This window comes from Natrix helvetica (assembly GCF_964273705.1).
Source record: "Natrix helvetica genome assembly, chromosome: 6".
Taxonomy (NCBI): domain Eukaryota; kingdom Metazoa; phylum Chordata; class Lepidosauria; order Squamata; family Natricidae; genus Natrix; species Natrix helvetica.
The window spans coordinates 83,868,542-83,888,131 of NC_138553.1; the positions used below are offsets into that span (position 1 = coordinate 83,868,542).

The following is a 19,590-nucleotide window of genomic DNA, read 5'->3' on the forward strand; positions in this document are numbered from 1 at the left end:
TTTTATTTTTTTTAGACTCGCTTTAGGCACCAGGTTGTAAATACCAGGAAGGCCATAAATATCAAAGCTAAGGCAATGGCAGGCTGCCTGCCGAACTTGCAGCCCAGCAGGGCAAAATAAATAAATAAATAAATGGTTATTTGCCAGCTGGCTTTGTTTTCTTGGGCTCAAAAATAGATCAAAAGTTTTTTTTTTTAAATCTTGATAAACGGAGGAGAATCTTGACTCCTGCCAGTTCACAATAAATAAATAAATAAATAACGTTACATTTAAATGCAGAAAGATAGATACTTTCTAGAGATACGTTTTACATTTTATGGTTACATTTTGTTTTTGTTTTTTTAAATTTAATGTGTTTCGCCTGGGTTTCGTCACTTTTTTTTTTTTTTTTTTGCTGTTTGTTTATATGCATTTTTAAGTTTGCAAGCCACTCAAGGAAGATGTATTGAATGGATGGATGGATGGATGGATGGATGGATGGAACAGCTGACACCTGGATGCTGAGAAAATAAAATGGTGATGAAAACCGGATGCGATGCGAGGAAGAATTCAGAGGGGCAGAAGAGCCACTTGAGACCCTCTGCAAAGATTCATTTGTTTTTTAAAAGCGCATTTGATGCTGCACAAACCGAGGGGATCCTTTCTCCATCCGATGCAGCCAGTCTCCTTCCTTCCTTCCTTCCTTCCTTCCTTCCTTCCTTCCTTCCTTCCTTCCTTCTGTTCATCTCCCCTCCTTAAGACATAAGTGAACACCCCCTCCCATCATCCTCAGCCTGGCACAGTACAGGTAGTCCTCGACTTAAAACATCCACAAATGGAGCCCAAGATTTCTGTTGCTAAGCGAGACACTTGTTAAGTGAGCTTTGTCCCATTTTACCACCTTTCTGGCTGCAGTCATTAAGTGAATCTCCACAGTTGTTCAGTTATTAACCCGGTTGCTAAGTGAATCAGGCTTCCCAGTTGTCTTTGCTTGTCGGAAGGTCGCCCAAGAGGATTATGTGGCCCCGAGGACACTGCGACCGTCATAAAGATGAGTCAGTTGCCAAGCGGCTGACGTGATCACGTGACTGGGGGGAGGATGCTGCAACGGTCGTAAGTGTGAAAAGCGGTCATAAGTCACTTTTTCAGTGCCGCTGTAACTTCGGTCACTAAACGAACTGTTGTAAGCCGAGGACCGGCTGTCCGTGCTGCCTGTGTTTCAAGGACTCGTGACGGTCACTAAACGAACGGTTGTAAGTCGAGGACCGCCTGCCCGCACTGCCTGCTTGCAAAGGGCTCGCCACGGTTACTAAACGAAGCGGTTGCAAGTCGAGCACCGCCTGTATTGCGCTGTGCTGCTTGCAGAGGGAGAGGAACGGCCCATCCAGGGCGGAGTTTGGGGGGTGTTGGATGAGAAATCCCCCCCCCGCGCTCCGGCGTCGTTGGTTCGGTCCGTGCGCCCTCTAGCGGGAGCGGCGAGTCCCGCCTCGTCGCGCCGCTTAAGACGTCACGTGGGTCACGTGGGCCGAGGCCGGCAGCCTCTGGAGCGGCGAGGAGGCGGGGAAGGGGAGCCGCTGCAGCCGCCGCCTGTCCGCCCGCCGGAGCCCGCCGGAGCCAGCATGGGCAGTGAGTGGAAGGGCCGGCCGGGGGGCCCCGCTTTCCTCCCTGGGGGCCCCTCGCTCCCTCCATGGCCATGGGAGACCCTCTGGGGGGGGGAGGGAGGGATGAAAAGGAGGGAAGGAGGAGAAGAGGAGGGGAGGAAGGAAAAGAAAAGAGGGAATGGGAAGAAGGAGGGAGGGAGGGGGAAAGGAAGGAAGGAGGGAGAGATGAAAAAGAGGAGGGGAGGAAGGAAAAGAAAAGGGAATGGAAGGAGAATTGGAGAGGAAAAGGGAGGGAGGGAGGAAGAAAAAGGGAAAGGAAGGAAGGAGGGAGAGATGAAAAAGAGGAGGGGAGGAAGGAAAAGAAAAGAGGGAGGGAGGAGAATTGGAGAGGAAAAGGAGGGAGGGGAAAAGGGGGGAAAGAAAGGAGGGAATGGGAAGGAGAAAGGGAGGGAGGGAAGAAAAAAGAGGGAATGCGAAGGAGGAGGGAGGGGGGAAAGGAAGAAGAGAGGTGGGGGTGGGGTGGGGGAAACCCAGGATGTTGCAAAGGTGGAATCAGGGGCTGCTTAGGTGGGTTGCAAAGTTAAAGCCCCCCCCCCCCCATGTGGCTCCTTAGTATCCAGCCCCCCCCCCTGCATTATGTAGTGCATTGCTGGTATTTGACCCCTCCTCCCCCTGTGCTTGTTTCTTGCTGGAGGGTTGCTTGGTCCTGTGTCCTGTTCCCCCCCCCCCCCCAATGTACGTTTTGTAGTTGCATAAGTTCCTGGTATTGACCTGGAGAGCTAGGCTAAGAGATACCTGGGAGTATAGTTCCCTTACTTCCTCCCTCCCTTCTTTCATTCCTCTCCTTCCTTCCTTCCTTCTATCCATCCTTCCAGCCATGTCCATCCCTTTCCTTCCTTCCTCTCTTTTTTCCCTTCTTCCTCCCTCCCTCTCTCCTTCCTTCCTTCCTTCCCTCTCTCCTTCCTCCCTTCTCCCTTCCCAATCTCCTTCCTTCCTTTCCTTCTTCCCTCTATCCTTCCATCCCTTCCTTCTTTTCTCTTCTTCCTTCCTTCTCTGCTTCCCCCTTCCCTTCTTCCTGATACAGCAGCCACTGCTGCCACTTAAGCTGTCACCCTTGGATGCCCAGGCCCAATATTGGGGTCCTTACCTCCAAAGCCCATTCTCCCCAAAAACTACAGACCTATCTCCTTTTTGTTAACCCTTCCCTCCTCTCCCACCTGTGCATGAGGCTGCTTCCCGCCCTGTTGCTAGGCTCAGAGAGGGATGCAAAATAGGAAGTAAAAGCAGCTCTCTCATTTGCTCAGGTTGTTCACGATGACAACATTGGTTGTTGCAAGGTGTCACATCTGAGTGAGCGTTGCCAGTGGGAAATATCTCAGGTGTTTGGTAGAGATGGAGTCACGACTCACTGTAAATCATACGGTTGCAGGGATTTGTAGTTGCACGAGTGACCCTAGGCAAACATAATCTGCTTTTAAATGTGTGGATGTTGCAGGATTTAGCTAGAGGTAATAGGTTCTTCTCAAATGCATGACATTTCTTGGCATGACTTCTTCTACGTTTAATACAATCAACTGCAACCAACAATTGTGGATTCTACCAGTTTCCATTCCCAGCCTCTGTTGGGTCCCTCAATTCTTCACACAAAACACTCTTGTGTTTGTTTCAACTTTCCCCAAAGCTGAAATAAGATTGGGAAAAGTTTGGTCTTTCATAAAATTAGCAATAAGATTTGCACTTAAGTATTTGTTACTTAAAGCTAGCAAATATTTTGCCTCATAAAGCTTTCGGGAAACACCGTCCATAAATTTTTAACTTTTGGGATGTGTGTTTTTTAATGTTGTACGCCGCCCTGAGTCCTTTGGGAGAAGGGCAGCATATAAATCCAATAAAAACAAACAAACAAACACAAATCTATATCTAATTGTTCTGATGAGAGGGACAATTTGTGCAGAAATATTTATTTGGGTGAGTGAGGAATGAGAAATAATAAAATGAGAAAATTGCTTTGGATGTGACTAAATCATAAAACATCATTTAACTGCTACTGATGCATCCTTTCTTACAGACCGATAAAAACCATTTCTTATACCGGTAGTTCTTGAATAATAGCAGTTCATTTAGTGCCCAAAGTTATAATGGCATTGAAAGAGTGACTTATGACTGTTTTTCATACTTACGACCATTGCAGCATCCTCACGGCAAAACGATTCACATTTGGATGCTTGTCAACTGATTCATATTTATGACGGTCGCAGTGTTCTGGGGTCATGTGATCCCCTTTTACGACCTTAGCAACAAAAATTTGGGGCTCAAATTTCTGAACATCAAATGATGCTCAAAATTGACCCAGTCCTGTTTTGTGGCATGAAAGCGAGACAAATATTTGCAGGCAGTTAAGACAGGCTCCCTCGACCAATTAATACTTTGCACGTTCTGTACTTTTATTCTCGCTTCTATTGTCGCCGTAACGTATATCGTGCCTTTTTTTTCCTTTTTCTTTCTTCCACAGTCAAATTTCTGGAACTCATTAAGCCCTTCTGCGCCGTTTTGCCCGAAATCCAGAAGCCTGAAAGAAAAGTAAGCGGCTTGACTTTGCTTCTGCAACATTTACGGAACGCGTTTTAAGTCTAAAATTCTAGGAAATCAGGGTGTGGATAGAAGACGTGGGAAATTTGAGCGCTGTGTCTGTAATTTTCAAACATCAAAAGGAGATCATGGGAGTTTGGGTACATAGTGCTAAGTATGTCTGAAAGTAAATTCTGCTTATTTCTGAGTGTGTGTGTGTGTGCAAACAGATTTCACTACCGTATTTTTCAGAGTATAAGACGCACCAAGATTTTGAAGAGGCAAATTAAAAAAAGGTTTTGCACTCTACAGACCTCCCAAAAATGGCGCGTTTTTTGTCCAAAAAAGGGCACACATAGCCTCTAGGAGGCTTGTAGAAAGCTCCTGGGGGCTGGGGGGAGGCAAAAATGAGCAAAAAATGGCCCTCCATCACTGCTCTAAAAGCATGCAAACGACTAGCTATCTGCAAGGAATATAAACCCTTCTGTCGGGGTTCCAAATAGCATCCAAAAGTAAATCAGAGTCCAAGGCAAAGTGTTGCTCGAAGTTCCCATTGATGAAGAGAGCCACGTTGGCACATCTGGGGAAACCCGAATCTGAAAGTTTCCTGGTTTTCCCACCCAGCTGAAAGTCCAAGATCTTGCCCCCACACCCACAAGTCCATCCCATGGTCCAATCTCCCACTGCCACGAAGACAGATTCCTCCCATCCAATTCCGGCCAGGTCCAGATGATTCAAAGACAAAGGATGACCTTGGCTTTCTAGAAAGAATTTTGTTATGGCTACATAGCATCTAACTCCATACAATCCCCCCCCCCTTTCCCACCATAGAAAATGGGTAGTAGAATAATAGAAAGTGTGGCAGGCCAAAGGTCCAAAGGAAAAGATTGATGCAGGACTGACACTTTCCCCCTTCCCCACCATCCAATCAGTGCAGAAGAAGCTTCTTGGATGAGAAGTGAAACGTCTTCAAAGAAAAAACAGAAAGTCCAGTTGCCCCTTGAAGAAAAAAAAAAGCACCTTTGGGACAACCATGACGGGGATGACTGAGAAACTCCACAGACAGGGAGATTTCATTTTGCTGTCCTGAACAATCGGTGTTGGTTAACTTGGTTTTATTATCTTGTGCTTTGCAGATTCAGTTCAGAGAGAAAGTTTTATGGACAGCTATCACCCTCTTCATTTTTTTAGTATGCTGCCAGGTAAGAATTGACCTCAATATAGGCCGAGATTCTTTGTATATTCATCTTCTATCAGACCAACTTACGGTCTGCCTGATGTTCTCAGATAATCAATAGCACTGGAGGTTGTACGTTCTGCTGCGGAAGCCCTTTGGCATTCATGCAGGTAGTCCTCGAATTACGACCACAAGTGAGCGCAAAATTTCTCTCGCTAAGCGGGACCTTTGTGAAGGGAGATGTGCCCCGTTTTGCGACCTTTCTCGCCACTGTTACTAAGCGAATCCCTGCAGTTGATACGTTCGTCACCCGGTCGTTAAGTGAATCTCCCCCCCCCCGTTGACTTTGCTTGCCACAAAAGGGGGACCCCTGGACACTGAAACCGTCATAAATATGAATCAGGTTGGCAAGCGCCTGAATTTCGATCCCGTGACCACGGATGCTGCATTTGAAAATGTAACTTTCGTAACTTTGAAAAACAGGCCGTAAGCCACTGTTTTCGGTGCCGTCGTAACTTCAAACGGTCACTAAATGAACTGTTGTAAATCGGGCACTATCTGTATATAGCAGCATTCATTCATTCAGTATGGTTGCTGGTAAAAAACCAGAAAGGGTCCAGGAGATTTGAGTGGCTGATTCATCATAAGGCTTGATAGTCAACTGACATCTGTCCTGGGAAACTGAGGATTAGGAGAAAACATTTGAATTATTTATTTGCATTTCACTGTTTTATCCTACACTAGATGATAACCCGGCATTGCCCGTTCCCCCCCCCCCCTAATCCACACATTTGTCCTCAAAAATAATCCCAGATCAAGCATAATTTCTAATGTTGGATTTTCCCCCTTACCAGCGGGAGCCCCCTTGTGGAGTACTGTCACGCCGTTACCATGGCAACTCCACTGCGCTGTACAATAGAATCCATTTTACAACAGTACAGTAGAAGCCATTTTAAGGCACAACAGGCTGCATTTTAACAGAACACACTTTTTTTTGTCTAAAACAGATACCTTCAAACTTGGCATCTTTAAGACTTGTGGACTTCAGTTCCCAGAATTCTCCATCCAGCTGGATGGAGAATTCTGGGAGTTGAAGTCCACAAGTTTTAAAGTTGCCAGGTTTGGGGACCCTTGGTCTGAAACGATTCAGTCTTTTTATGCGCCTTTCTCACCTTTGCCTTCTATTTTCATTCATGCTTAATTTTGTTATGACTCCTGTAGATACCCTTATTCGGAATAATGTCCTCAGACTCTGCGGATCCCTTCTACTGGATGAGAGTCATCCTTGCATCAAACAGAGGTTGGTGGGCTTCACTTTACATCTAGCGTATGTCTCGTTTAATGAAAAGAAGGACCAGGGTAACAATGTTTGAGGGGCTGCCCCAAAGAAGAGGGAGTCAAGCTATTCTCCAAAGCACCTGAAGGCAGGACAAGAAGCAATGGGTGGAAACTCATCAAGGAGAGATTCAACATAGAAATAAGGAGACACTTCCTAACAATGAGGGCAGTTAATCAGTGGAACAGCTTGCCACCAGAAGTGGTGGATGTTCCAATACTTAAAAGCTTTTAAGAAGGTACTGGACAGCCATTTCTCCAGTGAACCTAGATTCCCCATTGACTTGGCTTGTCAGAAGGTTGGGTCACATAACCGTCATAAATATGAATCATTTGCCAAGCATCTGAATTTTGATTGCGGGACCCTGGGGAAGGCCGTAAGTATGAAAAACGGACCTAAGACACATTTTCCAGTGTCGTTGCAACTTTGAACGGTCCCTAAATGAACTGGTAAGTCGAGGACTACCCGTAACTATGAATGGACGTAAGAGCAAGGAGAATTAAAATCCAGAGCCGTGTTTCTCAACCCTTGGCGACGTTAAGAGGGGTGGACTTCCAACTCCCGGAATTGTCCACAGGGACATGATTAAGAATATTTGACCACTATTAAAAATCCAATTCCCCCCTTTCCTTCCTTCCCTTCCTCCCTTCCTCCCTCCCTCCCTCCCTCCCTCCCTCCTTCTCTTCCTTCCTCCCTCCCTCCCTCCCTCCCTCCTTCTCTTCCTTCCTTCCTTCCTTTCTGTTCCTTTTCCTCCCTCCCTCCCTCCCTCCCTCCCTTTCTTCCTTCCTTCCTCCCTCCCTCCCTCCTTCTCTTCCTCCCTCCCTCCCTCCCTCCCTCCTTCTCTTCCTTCCTTCCTTCCTTTCTGTTCCTTTTCCTCCCTCCCTCCCTCCCTTCCTTCCTTCCTTCCTTCTCTTCCTTCCTCCCTCCCTCCCTCCCTCCCTTCCTCCCTCCCTCCCTTCCTCCCTCCCTCCCTCCCTTTCTTCCTCCCTCCCTCCCTCCCTCCCTCCCTCCCTTCCTTCCTTCCTTCCTTTCTGTTCCTTTTCCTCCCTCCCTCCCTCCCTCCCTCCCTCCCTCCCTCCCTCCCTCCTACAGGCACTTTAATGGAGTTGGGCATCTCCCCCATCGTGACCTCCGGCCTCATCATGCAGCTCCTGGCTGGAGCCAAGATCATTGAAGTGGGCGACACCCCGAAAGACCGGGCCCTGTTCAACGGCGCTCAGAAGTGTGAGCATTAATTCTGGGTCCTGGATGGAAGCTTCCTTTGGTCTTTTCCCTCCCCTTAGCAAATGCAGCAAACTCCCTGCTTCAGCCTGTGTGGTTATAACAGGGGGGGGGGGGGGGCACCGTTGTGGCGCTCCTGTCGCTGGCTGAGCTGGGTGGTTTTCTTTTAGACGTTTCGTGGCCCAACTAGGTAACATCTTCAGTGCTAACGAGGGAGTAGGGTTTGCTCTCTGTTTATATGCGGTATAACACCGCTCCTTTCAAGCACTGAAGATGTTACCTAGTTGGGTCCTGACGTCTAGACGTCTGCAAGAAAACCACCATGCTTAGGGAGCACCAAGGACACGGCAGTACTCCTCCTCCCACTCCTCTTCTCCTCCTCCTCTTCTCCTCCTCCTCCTCCTTCCTGTTCCTCTTCCTCCTCCTTTTCTTCTTCTTTTCCCCTCCTTCTCTTCTTATCCTCCTATTCTTCTTCTTCTCCTTTTCCTCTACTGCTTCTTCTCACTCTTCTTCTTTCCCTCTTCCTCCTCCTCCTCTCTGCAAACTCCATTCTGCCAAGGACCTTACTCTCCTCCTGCTCCACTGTGCAAACACCACCGCCTTCTAGCACTGATGATGTTACTTAGTTGGGTAATGAAATGTCTTCAAGAAAGCAACCAAGTTCAGAGAGCACCAAGGACCCCACAGTCCTTCTCCTCCTCTACTCCACAAACCCCCCTCCCTTCTAGCACTGATGATGTTACCCAGTTGGGTCATGAAACGTCTGCAAGCACCTAGCATCCCTTACGCCAATCCTGCGTTGCGCTTGCTCTCTTCTCTGGGACCATAACTCTCAGTTCCCTTGTTTCAGTGTTCGGCATGATTATTACCATTGGCCAGGCGATCGTATACGTCATGACGGGGATGTACGGGGACCCCTCCGAAATGGGGGCCGGAATCTGTCTTCTGATTATAATCCAGGTACGTCCTTCAATCACACCAAATACCCCGGATTCTCTTATCCCTGGCCCTTCTTAAGATGTCTGGGTAGCTTCCAGTGTATCCGTAGGGCCAGGAGGTGGGGAGGGTTTTGATGCCAGGCGCAAGAAGTCGGGACGATTTGAAAGCGACAAGATACGTACAGGTAGTCCTCCAGTTACGACCACAATCGAGCCCAAAATTTCTCGCGCTAAGTGAAACATTTGCGAAGTGACTTTTGCTCCATTTTGCGACTTCCCTCACCACGGTTGTTAACTGAATCCCTGCAGTCTTTAAGTCAGTCCCACAGTCGTTATGTGAATCTGGCTCCCCCCCTCCCGTTGATCTGCTCGTCAGACGGTCGCAAAACCCCAGGGGACCCTGCGACCGTCATAACTATGAGCCGGTTGCCAATTTTGACCATGTGAATATGGGGATTCTGCAATAGCCATAAGTGTGAAAACAGTTCGAAGTCACTTTTTTCAATACCGTCGTAATTTCAAATAGCCACTAAGCAAAAATGTCAAGGACTACCTGGGTGTCCCAGACTCTGGATGGCATCATTTTGTCTGATCTTCTGTAAGCAGTCATGTTTCAAAGTAGAAAAATCATTTCAATTTAGTTCTCTTAACGCCACCGATAGCAGCTACAGAAAATTCATGTTGTCGTGTCTACCTCTGATCTTTTTTCTCTTCTGAATTCATGGATTAAAAAAAAAGAAACTTTGGGATGCTTAATTTTTTATCTTTTACTCCTTAAAATAATAAAAGTGTTCAAATCAAATGTCAAATGGTTCATGAGGCTGAAAGAAGGAAGGAAAGTTAAAATACAAGTTTAAAAGTGGTAAAAACTGCAGGTTAAAAACTTTGCTCACCTGTTGTAAGGCACATGAGCGATGCTTTTTTTCCCCCCAAAATACTTTCTAGGCAAGTAAGTTTAATTTTTTTCAGATCGTTTTAAAAATAGACATGTATTCTGGATGAATTTGATTTAACAGAGTTGTACAGTTGTATATCTTGCTTGGGTTTTCTCTGAAATCCTTAAACACAGTGGCCAATTTGTAAATTTCAGTATAACAGAAGGAAAGTGTTGATGTTGTGAATTAATGAATTGCTCCCCCAGGTCAAATAAAATTAATTTTATCCGTCCTTTGTAAGGCATCAGCCGAAAAACCAGTGGCATTAAAAAAAAAAATCAAAGTAACCTAACCTTTGTGTATACGCACTAAACCTAGAATTTTGTGTTGTAGGAATTCTTAAGAGTAGTGTAAAAAATTGTTCTCTTTGCTATTTTTTACCATTTATTATGTGCTACCGAAGGGTTAGGATTAGATATCCACCAAAAAAAAAAAGAGCTTTGAAAGGACAGAAGTTTTGCCAAAAAAAAAAAAAAATCCCATGGAACTTCTGGAATTAACAAAACTTTCTTTAATCAAAATGTCAGAGCGTTCAGACAAAGGTCGTAAGTATAACAAATGGTCCCGAGTCCCTTTTTCCCAGTGCCGTTGTAACTTTGAATGGTCACTAAGTGAACCATTGTAAGTCAAGGACTATCTGTGTTCCATACGAATCAAGATTTGGCTTTTCTTAGTTCTTAGCTCTAACTCGGGACTGTGGCATCCGTGGGAGAAACGTCGGCAGGGCAAGTGAAGGCCAGGGCGAAGGGACTTGACTTATGAGCAAAGTGGGAGGGTTTTTGGGGAGAAGGGGGCACAGAGTTATGGATCTTTTGGACTTCCCCCCCCCCCTCCACAGTTGTTTGTTGCTGGCTTGATAGTCCTACTGCTTGATGAGCTTCTCCAGAAAGGCTATGGCTTGGGATCCGGCATTTCCCTCTTCATTGCCACCAACATCTGTGAGACCATAGTTTGGAAGGCCTTTAGCCCCACCACCATTAACACGGGCAGAGGTACAGTACTTTCTTCCTCACGGCTGATGCCTTGGTCGGTTGCATGCTTGGTCAGCCTGTGGCGGGGAGCAGCCTAGAACCGGACACAAGAGGTGGCTCCAGATCGGGGGTTTTCAAACGGTGTTCTAGGGCACCCTACAAACTGCACTTAGAGAGCCGTACAGTGTTCTAGATGACCCTACAAACTGCATTTAGAGAATTTACAAACTTTTCTAGATGACCCTACAAACTGCATTCTAGGGTACCCCATAAACAACATTTGGAGAACCTTACAAACTGTGTTCTAGATAACCCTACATACTGTTCTAGATGATCCTACAGACTGCATTTAGAGAACTTACAAAATCTTCTAGATGGCCCTACAAACTCTGTTCTAGGACACACTACACTGGTAGAAGATCCTGCAAACTGCATTTAGGGAACCCTATAAACTTATGTTCTATGGGACTCTACAAACTGTTTCTAGATGGCCCTACAAACTGTTCTCGATGACCTGCAAATGGTGTTCTAGATGACCCTACAAACTATGTTCTAGGGGACTCTACAAACTACATTTAGAGAACCCTACAGAATGTGTTCAATATGACCCTACAAACTGTTCTAGGGGATGCTACAAGCTATGTTCTATGGACTCTTCAAACTGCATTTAGAGAACCCTACAGGCTGCGTTCTAGAGGACCCTACAAACTCTGTTCTAGGGGATCATACAAATTGCGTTTTAGAGGAACCTACAAACTGTTCTAGAGGATCCTACACTTCCAAGTGAATTGGACACAACCCATTTTCCCTCCCTAAAGTTTCATCTCTTGAATCAAGCAGGCAGGATTTTTGTTTTTCCCCAACCAAGGTCCACAGCCTAGAAAAGTCTGAAAAACCCTGGTATAGATCGCTCTGTCTTGCAAAAAAGAAAGATAATCTGGAGAACACGTTGGCCATCTTTCCTTCGCACCTGGGCAGAAGGTGGCAAGGGTTTTTTTCCCCCTTAACTAGGTGGGTGTTCCCCCGTTCCAGAAACCCTCCCAAATTCCGGGCTACCAGAATGAACTCAGGGGGGTGATTCTCAACCTCTGTACGACAACTGCGTGAACTACAAACCTAGGGGTGTGAAAAACAGGCCAAAAAACAGCTCAAAACCATCAAAAAACAGGTATGCACACACTGGCCAGCTGTTTTTCGGGTTTCTGGCGCTCCGGTGTGTGCATGCTGGCACGATCTAGTTTGGCACACGGTGCCGAAAAGGTTCTCCATCACTGCTCTAAAAGGATGCAAATGACTAGCTATCTGCAAGGAATATAAACCCTTCTGTCGGGGTTCCAAATAGCCTCCCCAGGTAAATCAGAGTCCGAGGCAAAGGATTCCTCAAAGTTCCAATTGATGAAGAGAGCCACGTTGGCACATCTGGGAAAACCCGAATCTGAAAGCTTCCCGGTTTCCCCCGCCCAGTTGAAAGTTCAAGATCCTGCCCCCACACCCACAAGTCCATCCCATGGTCCAATCTCCCACTGCCACGCTGGCAGCTTCCACCCATCCAGATCCGGTCAGGTGCAAAAGTGCAGAGACAAAGGATGACCTTGGCTTTCTAGAAAGAATGTTGTTATGGCTACATATCATCTAACTCCGTACATTCCCCCCTCCCATTTCCCCAATTGAAAATGCATAGTAGAATAATAGAAAGTGCAGCAGGCCAAAGATCCAAAGGAAAAGAGGGCTGCAGGACTGACAGCTATCATCTCTTCCCTAGTCTTTCTTTATATCAAACTCGACAGATCCAATTCCTTCAACTGCGCTTCGTATGTTTTAGCCTCCAGGGGGGGTGTTAAAGTAAGGGGTTGCCTCTTGAGTATGCTGAGGAAGCAGGGACCGGGTTAGGGCATCCCCAAAGGAATATTCTGGAAGACCTGCCTTGATACCCCACTTGTGTTTCTCGGTGCTGGTCATGAGAATTTGTCCATATTGCCTGGGAGGATTTGCATGCGTGTACAGCCTCGTTTATTCACTACATGGGTTTTGCATGAAATTTTGCTTGGTGTGTCTCAGGGGGGAAAAAAACGACTTTAAGGCTTTCAGCACAATTCATTTTAAACTTACCAAGTCCGTGTCGTTCAATAATGACAGCACCCCAGTTCAGGTAGTCCTCGACTTTACCACCACAACGCAGCTCGAAATTCCTGCCACTGAGTGAGCGAGAGATTTGCCAAGTGAGCTTTTGCCCCATTTGACGACCTTCCTTGCCACGGCTGTTAAGTGAAACACTTCAGCTGTTAAGGTGGTTCAGTGAATCTGCCTTCCCCAATGATTTTGCCAATCAAAAAGTCTCAAAAGTGGATTCCTGTGAACCCCGGGACTCGTCGTAAGTACGAGTCAGTTGCCAAGCGTCTGAATTTTGATCACCTGGCCACGGGGATGCTGCCGTGGCAATCGTCAGTGTGAATCACCCTTTTTTTCGGGGCCATCGTAACTTCAAGCGGCCATTAAATGAACTGTTTGTAAGTCGAGAACTTCCTGTAATTCCCATTTTGTTCCTTTTCTTTCTTGAGTCCTGCATGAATTCCCTTCGGCTGTCTTTGCGGTGCTCGTACGACAGAGTTGTTGCCACGGCCACAGCCTGATTTGTGGGGGTTTTGGGTTCCATCCAGGTACGGAATTCGAGGGGGCCGTCATTGCCTTGTTCCACCTCTTGGCAACGCGCACCGACAAAGTCCGCGCTCTGCGGGAAGCCTTCTACCGCCAGAACCTGCCAAATCTCATGAACCTGATCGCGACCGTCTTTGTCTTTGCCGTAGTCATATACTTTCAGGTAAGGGGCATCCGGGGAAGCGGGGCGTTTGGGGGGTGGAATGTTGCCCCTAGTCCCTCCGGGGAGAGGGGGTGGTCTAGAAATCTAATTAATAAATAAATAAAATAAGTTGCGTTAAGAACTGGAGGAAGTGCGCTGAAACGTTTCCGCTTAGTTGCGGGATCTTCCGGGCAATCAAGTGGTCCAAAGTCCCGAAGACCTTCTCGGTTTCTGCGTCTTCGAGACCCGCTTGCCAGCCACGATCCCTTTTTCTTCCGCTTCTCCCCCGCAGGGATTCCGAGTTGATCTCCCGATCAAGTCTGCCCGCTACCGGGGTCAGTACAGCAGCTACCCCATCAAGCTATTTTATACCTCCAACATCCCCATCATCCTCCAGTCCGCCTTAGTGTCCAACCTGTACGTCATTTCGCAGATGCTGTCCGTGCGCTTCAGCGGCAACTTCCTGGTCAATTTACTCGGCCAGTGGGCGGTGAGTAGCCAGCTCTTCCTGCAATGCAGGCTTCAGTCCTCGGCTTAATGACCGCACCCCTCCAATTTCCATTGCTAAGCGAGACATTGGTTAAATGAGTTTTCTATGGCTTTTCTTGCCACTGTTGTTAAGTGAATCTCTGCAGTTGTTGAATTAGTCACACAGTCAATAAGTGAATCTGGCTTCCCCCTTGACTTGGCTGGTCAGAAGTTCACAAAAAGGGATCATGTGTCACCCCACCCCCCCACCCCCTCAGGACGTGGTGACCATCACAAATACAGGTCAGCTGCCAAGCGTCCGAATTTTGATCGTGTGAGCGTGGGGAATGCTGTAACGGTCGTAAGTATGAAAAGCGGTCCTAAGTCACTTTTTCCAGTGCCATTGTAACTTTGAACGGACACTCTAATGAACCGTTATAAGCCGATGCAGCTATTTGTTTAGTGGCCGTGCAAAGTTACGACACTGAAAAAGGAAGCTTATGACCGTTTTCCACACTTACGACCTCTGCAAACATCCCCATGGTCACCTGACCCAAATTCAGACACTTTGGCAACTGGCTCATATTTATGACGGCTGCAGCATTCCCCGGAGTCACGTGATTTCCCTTTGGCAACTTTCCGACCAGGAAAGTCAGTGGCTTTGCTTAACGACCGCTTGATTCACTTAACACCATTGACAAAAAAAGGTTCGTGAAACGGGGCAAAGCTCAACAAGCACCTCACTTAGCAAAGCAAACTTTGGGCTCCATTCCGGTCATAACTCGAGGACTACCTGCAGCACCTTCAAAGCAGAAATGTTTTACTTGAGTCTACATGAAAACTCACATTTTTCACTCTCTCCTTCCTTCCCAGGACGTTAGCAGGGGTGGTTGGGCGCTAGACAGAGCAATATTGTGCAGGGTTGGCTGGTGTCCCCTTCTGGTGAAAATTGATCAGTTGGGTAGTATAATATACCATATTTTCGGAGTATAAGACATACCGGCGTATAAGACGCACCTTAGTTTTTGGGGAGAAAAATAGGAAGGAAGAAAATTCTGCCTACCAGGTGTTCATTTTTATTCCCATAACACCAGAAAAGCGAGCAAACACAATAGTATAATAAAACGACACTTTTTGCCACTTTTTTCTTTCCCCAGTCAGCCAGGGAAACTCTTAATAAGGTTAACTAGATGTCTGGCCATTCAGCCAAAAGCACTTCACGCCTGGCAAAAATGCAACAAAGCTGAATCAACAAACCAGACCAGTGCTTGCCTGAAGGAAACCATTGAGAAAGCTGATAGCCGATAGGAATTTTGGCCTCTCCAAGCTGGAACGTGGGAAATTTTTCCAACAGTATGCTACAGCAAAAATATTGAAAGCTTTTTTTCAGCCCTAATGAGGTGCTAATGAGGGCACTCATTAGTACCTCATTTGGGCTGAAAAAAAAACCTTCGAAAAAGTACATTCGGAGTATAAGACTGAAAAAAAATCTTCAAAAAAAGTACATTCGGAGTATAAGACGCACCCAAATTATCAGCTTCTTGGGGGGAGGGAGAGAAAGAGCGTCTTATACTCTGAAAAATATGGTACTTATTTAAAGATGGGTTTTGATTGATCCCTTATTGACTATATACTTGATAACAAACATTGGTTTTATTGTTAGGTAATGTTGTGTGAAAATTTTCCTTCCCCTCTTAATTGCATGATATTTGATAAAAGGAAGGGGGGTGGGCTAAGAAAAAAGAAAAAAAATTACCATGCCTTTGGATTTTAAAAAATAAATAGAATGTACATATAGAAAGCTTCTTTTGTGTTCCCAATGGAAAGTGCCTGTAGAATATAGTATGTCTTCATCCCTCAATATGCAATAAATCAAAATATGTATTTTTAAAACTTTAAAACTAAAACTTTTTCACTCTCCTTCCTTCCCAGGACGTTAGCGGGGGCGGCCCAGCACGCTCCTATCCGGTGGGGGGTCTCTGCTATTACCTCTCCCCCCCGGAATCCATGGGGGCCATCTTTGAGGATCCGGTCCATGTGATGGTGTATATTATATTTATGCTGGGCTCTTGTGCCTTTTTCTCCAAGACGTGGATCGAAGTGTCCGGATCTTCAGCCAAAGACGTAGGTGGTTTGCTGTCTCTTCCCCCCCCCCTCCACCGCCCCCACGGCACCTTGCCTGGGATCCTCCCTTTGACACCCAGGTATCGTTGCAGGTCGCCAAGCAACTGAAAGAGCAGCAAATGGTGATGAGGGGGCACCGAGACACATCCATGGTCCATGAATTAAACCGGTAAGGAGACCACCCAATAGTTCAACTTGAGGAGGGGTCCTTGGTGCCCCCTCAGCTGGGGGAGGGGAGGGGTTGAAGACTGACCCAAACTAGGTAAAAACATCAATGCTAGTTGCTAGCACTTATGATGTTACCTAATCGGGTAACTAAATGTCTGCAAGAAAACCACCAACCTCAGAGCACCAAGGACCCCACAGTCCTCCTCCTCCTCACTCCCTACACCAACCCCATTCCCTTCAAGCACTGATGATGTTACCTAGTTGGGTAATGAAACGTCTGTAAGAAAACTACCACATTCAGAGAGCACCAAGGACCCCATAGTCGTCTTTCTCCTCCTCCCTGCAAACCCCACTCCCTTCTAGCACTGATGACATTACCTAGTTTGGCAATTAAATGTCTGCAAGGAAAGCACCCAGCTCAGAGAGCTCTAAGGACCCCTCCTCCCTTAGCCTTAAAAACTTTGGGCTCTATTGCGGTCGTAAGTCAAAGACCAGCCTTCAAGGCAATTATAAAAAAAAGAAAGTAAAATAACATTAGGAAATTGGGAACTTTCAGGCACATGTGGTGGCAACGCAACTCACGTCACGTTACACCTCCACTTTCTAAGCTGGATCTTTCTCTCCCGGCTAAACAGAACGTTCAGGAATTCCAAGCACCCCACCACAAAAAGGAGCAGATTTCCATTAAACAGGAATTTTGTTTAATTTTGTTTCCCTTTAGGTACATCCCGACAGCAGCTGCCTTCGGAGGGTTGTGTATCGGGGCGCTCTCGGTCCTGGCTGATTTCCTGGGGGCCATCGGCTCCGGCACTGGGATTCTGCTGGCGGTCACGATCATTTACCAATATTTCGAGATCTTTGTCAAAGAACAGGCCGAAGTTGGAGGCGTGGGGGCGTTGTTTTTCTAAACAGACCGGCATTCGCCTGGCTTGTGACAAAAGGAGAAGAATGTCCTTCCACCTCGCCCGAATCCAATAATGCCATTTTGATTTAATCCCCCCCCCCTTTTTTTTTTGAAACGAGTCACCCCATTTGTTCCTAAATGGGCCTCTGCCCAACGTCAGAGCTGGCTGCCTTAAAAGAATCAAAAGTTTACATTGTCTTGGTTTAAAAATAATAATAATAATCCAAAAAATTATAACTCTCTTTCTCCCGCGTGTGGCCTGTAAGTTTGGAACACATAATTCTCTCCTCTCCGGCCCTCGAGGGAAGAGTGGCGGGTGGCCATTTTGTTGCACTTTTGCACACTTGGTGGGCGTGCAAACATATCTACGCACATCCCGTTGCAAAGATTTCCGAATTGCCCCCAACGGCTTAGAGCTTATTTAAAATAATAATAAAAAATAGATCCCCTTCCTTCCTTGAAATCTATATTTTATCATAAATTTCTTTTTCTATATTCAAAGGAAAAACAAAACCCCTCCCTCTCCTCCTTGCCACTTAAGCCCCTCTTTGGAGCAGGTATCTCAAGCCGCCAAGCCGCCGCCTCCCCTCCGAAGCTGAGGGTGGGAGGTTGTGTCGACGGCCATGTTTGTGACTTCGCTCCCACGGAAATGTGAAGGATGGTAGAACCCAGATGAAGAGAATTCAAGTTTCTGCCAAACCCTTCGGAGAACATCTGTTCTGACCCAGCCGCCCAAACACAACAAACCCTCTGAAATGAACTCAAAAGATTCCTTAATTTGGAGCGCCAGCAGCCCCGGCAAAAAGTTTCTCTCTCACCGCAGGCTAACAGGTCCCACCAGTCGGAAGATGAGTAGTTGTCTGCCACGCCTATTCATCTCCGCCTCCTGCTTTTTATCCCCAGAGTTAGAACGGGGCTAGCACCGGTGGCTCTTCCGTCCCAAGGACCTGCCCATAGATTTCCACTTCTCTCCTCTCCTCTGCCTTCTGCGCATCCATGCGTCAGGCACTGGACCCAGCTTTTCCTCCTCTTCCTCATCAGCCACCTCCAGACCTGAAGGCTGTTGACGCTCCATCTGATGGACGGCCCAGGCTCCACCCCTCCCTCTCTCTCCCCCCCCCCCCGTCACGTTGTGAGCCTGGGGTCTTTTGGACTGGGGAGGTGAGCAGGGAAGAGGGACCCTGAGCTGCTTCCAATTTCACACTCGCGTATTTTTTTCACAGTACATTAAAACAACAACCCACAGCTGAGCAAAGTTGTTGGTCTTCAAGGGGCTTGTGTTGAGAAGAAACCGAGCCCTTGTTGTGTTTCTTTGGGGCATCGTAGCCCCCTGTAAAACATCAGACATTAAAAGTTATTTAATTAAAAACTTATCCTTGCTTTTTTTCCCTTCTTCCTCTTCATAAGATGACTTCCCTGTAACTGAAGTGAAAAGGGGGCATGTACACAGAGAGCCCTCGGCTTAACGGCGGCTCGTTTGGTGACCAAAGTTGCAACAACACTGAAAAAAGTGACCCACAACCATTTTTTACACGCTGTTGTAACATCCCCAAATGTCACCAGATCAGAATGTGGACGACTGACTCGTATTTACGACGGTTGCAACGTCCATGGGGGGCAGGGCAGTTTCACGTGATTTTGCGGCCTTCTGACAAGCGAAGTCAACGGGGAAGTCGGATTCGCTTGACAATTGTGTTAACAACGGGAGTGATTCGCTGAACAACTTTGGCAAGGGAGGTCGTAAGACGAGGCGGAAGTCACTTAACTGTCTCGCTTAGCAACATAAATTTTGGAGTCAAATGTGGTCGTAAATCGCAGACTACTTGTGCTCAGGGCCGTGAGTCCTTCCAGTTTCTCCCCCGCGCTGAGCTATCCTGTCACGTAGGCTGGGCTGGGACTCTCCAAAGTCCTCCAGAGAACTTCCATGGCTGAAGAGGAACCAGGATCTCCTCCGACTTGGAGGCCAACCCATCAGTCACCACACCGGATTTCTCCTTATGGGCAGCCTCGGATGACCTGCAACTCTCAAGACCTCTGAAATGTCTGCTTGTGGGTCCATCAGGAAGATGGTGGTGAACATTGGCGGGTTTCACTTAAGGACTGGTGATTCGCTTAACAACCATGACACAGAAGGTCGCAAAATTGAGTGTAACTCTGTCTAACAACCGCCTGGCTCGGCAATGGGAATTTCAGTCGCTGTTGTGGTTGTTACGTCAAAGATTACCTGCCCGTATCTAGATTTGTCTGCAAGACGGAGAGAGAGAGAGAGAGAGAGAGAGGTATCTCCAATGCTTAACAAAATTCACTCTGAGTTTTCCAGTAAAAACGGGGTTTCAAATGCATAAAAAAAACTTACAAAACTTTTTGTGGCCCACCAGTGGCCAGTGGAGCTGGCAGCAGATT

At 46.9% G+C, this 19,590-nt stretch overlaps 1 protein-coding gene across 1 annotated transcript; it reads left to right on the forward strand.

Moving 5' to 3' along the window:
• Positions 1-1,482: 1,482 nt before the first annotated feature.
• SEC61A2 (SEC61 translocon subunit alpha 2) lies at positions 1,483-18,554 on the forward strand. Its single transcript, XM_081958420.1, has 12 exons — positions 1,483-1,605; positions 4,093-4,160; positions 5,285-5,350; positions 6,547-6,625; positions 7,754-7,885; positions 8,733-8,842; positions 10,594-10,747; positions 13,384-13,544; positions 13,816-14,013; positions 15,924-16,115; positions 16,208-16,284; positions 17,005-18,554. Exons 1-12 carry the CDS (start codon positions 1,599-1,601, stop codon positions 17,189-17,191), a joined length of 1,431 nt encoding a protein of 476 aa, XP_081814546.1. The 5' UTR covers positions 1,483-1,598; the 3' UTR covers positions 17,192-18,554.
• The last annotated feature ends 1,036 nt before the right edge of the window (positions 18,555-19,590 follow it).